The sequence below is a fragment of the Pinus tabuliformis genome, chromosome 6 (genome assembly GCF_031772625.1).
Source record: "Pinus tabuliformis cultivar Carrire ecotype Pingquan chromosome 6, CPIR1, whole genome shotgun sequence".
Taxonomy (NCBI): domain Eukaryota; kingdom Viridiplantae; phylum Streptophyta; class Pinopsida; order Pinales; family Pinaceae; genus Pinus; species Pinus tabuliformis.
This window is the reverse complement of record NC_142292.1, coordinates 1,911,119,124-1,911,129,307: the sequence shown is the minus strand read 5'-3', so window position 1 is coordinate 1,911,129,307 and position 10,184 is coordinate 1,911,119,124. Positions and strand designations below refer to the sequence as shown.

General features: G+C 41.7%; 1 protein-coding gene across 1 annotated transcript; it reads right to left on the bottom strand.

Annotated features, from left to right (window-relative positions):
• Positions 1–395: 395 nt before the first annotated feature.
• Positions 396–2,585, bottom strand: LOC149266822 (uncharacterized). Its single transcript, XM_089409228.1, has one exon. The coding sequence runs from the start codon at positions 2,583–2,585 to the stop codon at positions 396–398; it is 2,190 nt and encodes a 729-aa protein (XP_089265354.1).
• Positions 2,586–10,184: the final 7,599 nt, after the last annotated feature.

The window sequence follows — 10,184 nt, the reverse complement described above, 5'->3', positions numbered from 1 at the left end:
AAACCTCTTTCTTGAGCCTTCATAAATAGAATGAGGGTTATGGACTAAATATAAAAAGAGGTTTTATTTATTTACCATACCTTTTGAGTAAGTATAAAAAGACGTTTTATTTATTTACCATACCTCCGCTTTTTTTTTTTTTTTTTTTCCACTGGGAAAATCAGTAATTTTCATTAATATTAGAAAATTACATATAGTAGATGCCGTGGCATTGCTGTATTGTTCATACAAAATTCACCTCATCAAGGTGTTGTTCAGAAGGTAGTTGCAAAATTGAGCTGTGTACATTCATCTGATTGTGCAGCCTATTCACTTTCCAAAAGAGGATTCTGTTTTATAAACAATATATCCATGTTCTATACATTCCGTCATAACAAAAGAGTCTCCATTAACTGTCAGCTATCGGGACTATTGTCCCTTTGTTCTCTCTGATCTATGTATGGCCTATGGTAAAATTGATGCTCCTCTGTTCCATTCTGCTCCACTATTAGCCATTCGCCTCTGGGTAGTGTCGAGGCCTCTTTGGATAATTTGTCAGCCTCGCTGTTATGCTCTCTGTAAATGTGTAAACAAGAGAAATGGTTAAAAGCTGCTTTAAGAGTGAGTGCATCATGTAATATATTGCTGAGTGTGTGTGTATGGCAAGTAGTGACATTGTTAATCCAGTTACCGACCACCATTGAATCCCCAAATACATTGATCCTTGTGTGTTGTTGTGATAATGCATAGTGAAGTAGATTGCGGATTGCAGAAAGCTCAGCAAAGTTATTTGATCCATTTCTGAAACCCATTTTTGCAAGGTATCGATGGTGTTCATTTATGTGTAGAACAAAACCCCCACCACACCCAGCTTGATTTGCTGCTCCGTCGAAGAAAGCCCACGGGGTGGTTCTGTCAATGTTGGGCATGGGTTGAATGGTTCTTGGTCTCGGTGGCGGTGGGTCAGGTAACTCATGATAAGCTGCGATGATGGTGGCCTCTACCCGGCTCCATGATATCAATCGATCTTCAAATATAACCCGATTCCGAGCGAGCCAAATATGCCAAGTAGCCACAGGGGGAAGGTTTTGAAGTTTTGTGCCCGGGTGACAGTGTGACCAAGTATTCCATGCGCTCTGTATATCGTTCCCTGTCCAATTGCCAGCTATGCCCAACTGGTTGCAGATGTTTCTCCATAGATTGTGGATGACAGGGCAGAGGACGAAAATATGATCCAAGGTCTCTGATGCATTTTTACAGAAAGTACACCATATTGGGCCGTAAATGGCTCTGCGGGTAAGATGATCACCTGTGGGAACATTACCATTGAGGGCGCACCAAAAGAAAAGTTTGGATCGGGGTGGAGCCTTGAGCTTCCAAATGGTTTGCCACCATGACTGAATCGGATCAGGCATTCTATGAGAAATGAGTGCTATGTATCCAAATTTTGGAGCATATATACCATGATCAGCAATGCACCATATAAGTTCGTCCGGACCTTGTTTGATTCGAATGTGAGATTCAGTTAATGCCTCAGTATAGTGATCCCATTCCTGATGCCATTGAAGAGGGAGATCCAGCTGCTGGGCGGTTTTCCAAGCTTGGGTGAATATATCAGTGCGCTGTTGATCGACAATCTGTGCGAAATGCCGGATGTCCCGGGCCTGAAGATGAGTAATAAGATCTTGATTTAGGATGTGTCTACCCCCACTGTTAATCCATGGGTCCAAGCCAATTCTGCTTGTCAATCCATCGTTTATTCGCCAAGCTAGATTGTCTCGAATGAGGGGCATGGATTGTATCAAGGCCTTCCAGACCGATGAACATCCCTTTGTTGACCAAGTTGGTAGACGGGCCCAATCCAGAATATTATGGGGCCAAATGTATTTATAATAGGCTACCTGTGTCCAAAGGTTTTGGCTAGTAAGCAGAGTCCAACCCATCTTGGCAGCCAGTGCCTTGGCAAAGTCAGGTAGTTCTTTGAGCCCCCATCCTCCCCATTTTTTGGGCAAAGTGATTTTCTTCCAGCTGATCCATGCAAAGGTTCTTTTGTCCTGACTCCCATTCCAGAGGTATCGATTGCACAGCTGCTGAATCCGCCCCAGGATATTCCTCGGTATCCAGGCTAGTGCCATCCAGAATACCGGGGTAGCCTCTAGAACAGATTTAATGAGCACCAGTCTGCCAGCCCTAGAGAGATATCTGTAGCTCCATCCAGTGAGTATTTTTTCCAGTTTGGCAACCAACCAGACCCAATAAGCTATCCTTTGGCAAGTTGGCTTCAGATTGAACCCCAGATATTTGAGACCTCTATCCAGAGGGTGGACCGAGTAGGGGAATGATTGAAGGGCAGTTTGGGTCTCCTGAACAGATGTGCGTGCACAGGTGATGGTAGATTTCAGCTGATTTGGCAGCATACCAGTAGCTGCGGAAAAAAGTTGCAGGATATTTGAGAAGGTTCGAGAGTCTCGAACAATGCCATCTAGAAGTATAAGGACATCATCCAAAAAAAGTAGGTGAGTAAGATAGCATAAGTTGGTTATGCGAAGACCCCCAATGTCTCCAGCTCGCTTAGCAGAATCCATGAGGCGACTGAGACCTTCCATGACCAAGAGGAAGAGGAGGGGCGATAGGGGACATCCCTGCCTCAAGCCCCTTTCAGAGTGGAAAAAAGTGGAGGCCGGACCATTGATGAGGATACTGAAGGATGGAGAGATTATGCAGGCCATGATCCAAGTGATGAAGGCATGTGGGAATCCCAGATGAATGAGGATCATTTTGAGATAGAGCCAGCTGACACGGTCAAAAGCTTTGGAAAGATCGATTTTGAGGAGGATGGCTTTTAGATTCTTCGACCAGATGGAGTGGAGGGCTTCTTGAGCGAGTCCAATGGCCTCGTGGATCTGCCTAGACTCTAGAAATGCAAATTGCTGCGGGGCAATGGATCGGGAGAGGATAGGTCTAAGTCGATTTGCAATGGTCTTAGAGATGGTTTTATAGAGGCAGTTACACAGAGAGATGGGCCTGTAATCATCAAAGGATGCCGGGGAGTCTGATTTGGGAATGAGAGCAATGAATGTAGAATTGATAGCATGATATATTGATCCTGTAGTCCGGCTCTCTTCGACCACCCGCAGTAGGTCCTATCCCAATACATCAAAGAAGGCTGTATAGAATTCAATGGTCCAACCATCCGGGCCAGGGCTTTTATCTTTTTTGAACCATTTCAGCACTCCTTCAAGTTCCTCAGCAGTTACCGGGTCAGTTAAAGCCTCCACATCATCTTCCTCCACGAATCTCGAGAAGTGGTTAGCCACATTAATGATATCAAGTAGATTGGCTTCCCGAGGGCTCTTGTAGAGGTTCCTGAAATGGGAGGTGCCCAGGTGAGCGAGCTTGTTGAAATTGTCTGTGAAGTCACCATTCGGGGAGGGGAGCTTCTAGATTGTATTAGATACCTTCCTGCACTTTGCAAAGTTATGAAAAAACTTTGTGTTGTCATCCCCAGCTTGTATCCATAAAGCTCGGCTCCTTAATCTAATGGATTCCTCTCTCTCTTTGAGAATCTTAGATTTTTGATTCTCAAGGTCAATAAGCCTGCATTTGTCTGCTGCTGAGATGAAACCCAATCCTCTGTCATCGGTGAGTGAACATAAATCAGCTTCAATTTGGGAGAGCTGTGCTGATTCTCGTTCCAATTTCTCCTTTGCCCACTTAATAGAAATATGTTTTATTTCTGAGAGGTTCCTGCAGAACCCTTTGGCATGAGAATCAGAGTCATTGATGGGATGAGTGGTCCAGTATTCCTTTATCAGCTGGATATATGTTGGATCCTTCAGCCAAATGGGATCCTTATTTACCATACCTCCGCTTTACATATATTTTTATTTGTTTACACCCTTGCATGTATATAAGGTGACTTATGGAGTAAAAATAAAAAATGTTTTATTTATTTACCATACCTCTCATTTATTAATATTTTTATTAATTTACCATACCTCTTTTATAAATATGGTATTTGGCCCATAGGATTCACTTAAATAAAACCTATTCTTTAAAATGGGCGAATAGATTCACTTAAATAAAATCTATTCTTGAAAATGGGTGAATGGAAGGTTGTAACTCCTAATTTCAAGGGCTAAATTTACCTTTTTTACCCTCTCCCTTAATATAAGGTGGGCTATTTGAGGTGATTTGTAAAAATGTACTATGATACAAAATATTCGCCCACTAAAAATTTAAAACCCCTTAATTTCGCCAAAGGGCGAACATTCGCCCCTAAAATTTTCTATGAGTAAGTGCATGGAAAGGAAACCTATCAAAAACTGAGAAGGACTTCACTAGAGTTTAGCCTGCCAAGCCACAGAAGGAGATCAGAAAGAGACATTGTCTGAGGCGGGCATACCCATCGCCATGAATGACTGCAACATATAAGGTGGAGTGGTATGAACTAGCTGCAACAGGAGAAACTTTCAAGTGAACCAATGAATGTTGATGCAACTTAAGGTCTTCACTGACCGCCGTGGTACATTTCTACACCATGGAAATAAATGATCTGAAGTCGACCATGTGAGAAATCATTTGATTACCGGTCATTGATGTATACCGTTAACAAACACGCGACCACTCACCGATAATGATAATGAGTGTCAAGGTACCCAGTACAATCTAACAAGTGTGAATAGATGAGCTAGAGTTGAACAAGAATATATCAATTAGGAGACAATGATGGTTTCCCACTATCGATAGCGAAGGATCTACCACTAATGACTGCAAACCCCAAGGTACTGCCAAATGGACTCTAGATATTTGCCCCAAAGCAATGAGTCATAGTCGATGAGGAAAGATCCACTAGAAGGAAGGCATTAAGGCATCCTTCATCAATATATCGTGAGTGTAACCCGTAGGCCAATAATGTGGAAGGAATCAGACGAAAAAGATGTAGTAAGCTGACTGAAGCATGTTTTTGGTGTACACAAGATGTGACTAGCACACGACAGAAATCCTCTGAACCATCCAATGATGAAAGCTGACACAAAGATGACTTATCCACCAATAGGGTCAAATGGAAACCAAGGTACTGTACGAATCCCAATGTGTGATAGTGTAAGCTGATGTCGAACACAAGGGAAACCACTCAGTCAAAGACCCATGATACTGATCGATGCTGAGCACAAGGTGACCTATCAATAATGAAAATAGGGCCAGGGTGCGGCTCTAGGCCTATCCTCAGAGCAAGATGTTGTCATCAATAAGGACAAGACCTGCCAGCAAGAAGTCAATGGAAACCTTCTCAAACCGGCACGAGTAAAGGACCAACATAACTGATGTGATGATAGACAAAACACTGACAACCAGGGATGGCCAACTGAAAAATGAGTCAAGAGACACCGCAGAGAGGCCAAATCAGTCTAACTTCCATTGAACAAAAGCACAACCCAATGTGACTATATGGCAGCATATGATGACTTCGTATAAGTTCGTCATGCATGAGGCACGAATGAACCCTCCATATGATTGGAAGAGATAACCAATCAGAGGATAACTAACTCATTAACAAGGTTAAGACGTACCTAAGTCAAATTAAATTCCGCCCTAACAAAGGAGACTTTGTTTGAGTGTTTTGTTCAAGGGCGACACGACTGACTTTAGCTGCCAACAATAAGTGGAAATATTGTCCCGTTCCCACTCTTTTTGGAATATATATATATTTTTTCCTTTTTCTTTAAGCTGGAAAAAGAATAAAAGAATGCTATAGTATAGTGGAAAGAATGAGTGTCAGTGAAATAGATGATCTAGTTCCTGGGAATAAAACAATCCTATGCTCAATGCAAGGAGGTGAAAACTAGTCAAAGACACTTAAAGGTGTGTTCTTTCCATGGGTCAAGGTGTGTTAAGTTGCAGAAGTCAAGGGAATGCAAGTTTGATTTTGCAATCGTCATGGTCAAAGTTTGGCTTAAACATGAGTCCAAGTGAAGCCGGCACAAGGCCAAAAGGTGCAAATGGTCAAAATGCAATGCAGTAGTACAACTCAACACAAAGGAGCCTCTAGGGTATAAGGCCAGAACGTAGCAAAGAAACAAAGAGGAACGAGTCTCATTGCATAAGTCATGGCGGGACTGCAGAGGACTCCAAGCCTACTCAAATCGAAGTAGCATGGGCAACAAATTTCAGTGAGGTGCTAACTACGATGCCCATGAAAAGGATGGCTCTATCGTCGTGTCATGATTTAAAAATCGGCGAGTGAAGATGGTTACGAACCATAACACAATGGGATTAACCTTATGGCAAGAGTATCGACAAATGGAGGCTAGTATGCATAATGCAATGGAAAAAATGGCTTCCCTAACCTATATGCTAGTGGAAAAATGATACCTGCCATGATGGGCCAACAGTCATGGAATCATCTCAAAACTGTCGCAAAAGCATCCAAAATGTCTTGAAAATCAAACCATTCTCGACATTCCAAGCTCCCAAGTTAAAAGTTACATGAGACAAAAAAAAATCAAGTTTTGAATTTTTTTTTATATTTTCAAATCTTATAAAATAGTTTTTCGACTCACCATTATCACCGTTTGGTTTGAGAGCAAAGGAGAAAACATTTCCATACGCCAAATTCGACCATTCAAATCTTCCCAAAACACCAGGTAACCCTTAAACTTATCTTGCATTCAATTGTGATTGGTTTTAGAATTTTGAGTTCAAGTTTCACCATTGAATTATTGTCAAAAAATTTGTCACAGCCTATACGTAGGTTGGTTATATGCAACCTACGTATACATAGGCCCTAGACGTGACTGTGTATGAAACAGACCTGCGTATATGCAAAAACTTCAAAACAAAAATCTAATAGTCCAAATTTGTTTTTTCTTCAGGATGTCAGTCACTTGGAGAGAAAGAGAGCATGCCTTAGTGGATGATGAGGTTATGAACGATCCTAATGCCCTGGATGCCTTAAGAGGATGCAGTTTGCTAAAGTTCTTTAAAATGCCAAACATGAAAGAAAACACTCACCTGCTTGAAATTCTCATTCACTACTGGAGCATTGAGGATGACTCATTTATGATTGATCAAATGCCACTCATGATAGAGGTTGAGGATATTTATTTCATCATAGGCCTTTCTCGGAGGGGAGAGGTAGTACATTCCACGGGAAGATCACGAGGTAGTCTCTCTATCGAGGACTACGTGCATATATATTGCCCGGGTCATCTAGAAAAGATTGGAAGTCAAATTCCAATCAAGCATGTGGAGAGTTTATCATTGAGGATCATCTTGTTCACTATAGCCAGAGTGAACGGATCAGCTTCCTTACACCAGGCTTCACGGTTAGCCATGAGCTTGGCGGTAGACTGTCTCACCATAGTTTTTGATTGGTGTACTCCTCTTCTCGCCAACCTAAAGAGCTAGCTTACTTCTATCAAGAAGGGGCAGACAAAAATTTCGGGTATGGAACCATTTTGTGATCTTTCTTCTTTGAGAGGGTCCCAACACTCCATCCTAGAGTATCAGTTTCGATCAGCACCCCACGAGATCCATGCATGGGCAAGTGCGCTGACTTGATGAAACGACTAGGAGGAGGGGACGTTCCACAGACTGCTTTCAACGATGACTTCTTCTCTTGGTGGGATGAGCATATCATCACTGTAGACAAATACCCCTATGCTGGGATGGACTTCTGAGGAGACCCTATTATAGCTTTACCACCAACTGCAGCATGGGGCGATATAGGTAACAAATGTTTTTAATTTTGTGTTTTTTATGATTTTTTTATGATTTTTCAAATAATAATGAATTTTGAAAAATATTTTTGATAGGATTCAAATGACTAATATGATGATCATGTTCCAGATATTGGGCCAGTACGACCAGATGGGTTCCCACGGCATGGACGTCACGGCCGAGGTGCTGAAGAGGCGGATGCAGACACATAGTGACTTCTACACACAGTTCAGTGGCACTTGGTGAGACTAACTCACCGAGTACCGATGGAGGCTATAGAGGATCTCCCTGTAGACATGCAGCGTCATATGGTTGGCATGCCACAAGACTGGGTTTGCACTCTTAGGCGTGTGGCCAAAGCCGTAGTCGCATACTTAGTTGCTCATCGTGAGCCGGGGCATTAGATGTACTGGATATGATTATGGTCATTCGAGTCCCATATATATATATATATATATATATATATATATATATATATATATATAGACAGTTTCAACTTTTTGTTGCTTGATTTTATTGTGATGAATGAATGATATGCCAGTCTAAATCTTGATTAGCGATAGAATCAGCTAACCAATTATGAGATCGTGGAATGTGCAAATAATTAATGTAAGTAAATGACCTTTGCAGCAACATCACTCTTAAATACTGGCGATATAAACATGGATCCCTTACCTAATAAATGTTATTCAATTGTGACACTATCAATTGTGAATCAAGATAGACTACCAATGAATTGACTTCATAAGAAATTACTTCGGATAGTAAGCTAATGACGGCAGTATACACAGCCATATTATTTGAAGTAGGACCAATGCATACTCCCCTTGACACCATCAACTGACCAATTGGATAGTAGATTACCCAAGCTGCGGAAGCGAGGTTCCGAGTGTGCTGACTAGCACCATTAATGATCCAAAATAGACCGAGTCATCCATCAAAACCTACCACAGCAGAACAAAAAGTGTCGATATCAAAAACTCCCGATGAGATATGTACAAAAATATAAAATGTACAAAGAAGCCATTGCTTGGCTAAAACCTAAGAAAAGTACTTCTTGAGGTAGAGCCGATCAGGGGGCTCCGCCAACTTGCTCCTAGGGATGTTTATAGGTATAGTCATTGAACCAATCAATATATTACCTTCGGCAAAAAATTGTGTTGGAGCCAAAGGAATCGTACAAACATCGCTAGTAGGCAAATTGGAGGACCTAGACTTGACTTCATGCAAAGGAGGACAGACATATAAACAATGATGCAAATCTTCCAAAGGTCGATCTACAACCGTCATTGCTTTGAATATCACCTCGTGAGATGGAAAAACAATATCCAAACAATCCAATGCAAAAGTGGAATCAAGGGTCCTAGTATAAGCCACATCACCATCTAACTTTTTTTTTAAGGAAGGAGTAGGATAATTGTCTGCAGAATCATTGATAGATTCACATCTAGGCTTTGCTGTAGATATAGGAGATTCTATTCCACCCACCTTCCCTTCATCTGATGTGGTTGCAGATAAAGGAAAGGTGCCAGGATCCGAAAAATAGTGAGTTTGAACAAATTCTTTCTGTAGAGGCTCCTTGGAGGATGGAATTGTATCTATTCTTGCTACGAGAGGGGGAAGATCAAATGTACCCATCAATGAAGAGTACATCTTGACTCCTATATTCTCTGTAGGTGGACGGGGGTTATCCACCAAGGGAACAGTAGAGTCCGAAGTTGTTCTAGGATCGACTAGAGAATAATCCAATTGATCAACCTTAACAATTTTCCCCCCATGAGGAAAGCAAATGACATGAAACAGAGTCAAAACAATGACATCCATTTCATATATCTAGTTCTTTCCTAAGAGAAGATTGTAATCTAGGTTAGCATTGATGACTTCTACTTCGATATTAATGACCTTTCCTCCAACACATATAGGAAAGGTCGGGATAATCCCAGATGGCCTATGAGAATGACCATAAAACACTGTCAAGAGGGTAGGTGAAGGAACAACCGAAGGCAATCCAATGGCCTTCCAACATGACATAGACATGACACATATGGAAGCTCCCTCATCTATAACCGTCCGAAAATATTAGTTTTCCAGTAAGTAGACTTTATCTGGAAATCCATATGATGAGGAACTCTCTTTTTGACATTATACATATCAAAAGTGAGAGCTAAGGAATTGTTTGGATCCACTACCCCCATTACCGATAGCAAGGCACTTCTTTGAGCAGGAATGACTGGAGCACCTCTAAAGCGGACATAGCACATGGACTCTGAGCCAAATCTTCAACAATAGAGTAATTTTGGGCTGCTCTAGCATTAGGATTGATAGTCGCGCGTTTAGCAGAACCTTTCGGTATCCGAGGTATAGTCTCGACAGAGGGTCGCTCAATATGAAGTGGGTTGGTAGTTTCGAGAGAAATTTTGTCCTTGGATGTTTTAGTTTCACCATAATTATGCGAGCAAGTGGCCACATGAACATTAGAACCC

Coding starts and splice junctions, on each gene's coding strand:
- LOC149266822 (XM_089409228.1), bottom strand. CDS start 2,585: ATGGAAGGTCTCAGTCGCCTCATGGATTCTGCTAAGCGAGCTGGAGAC.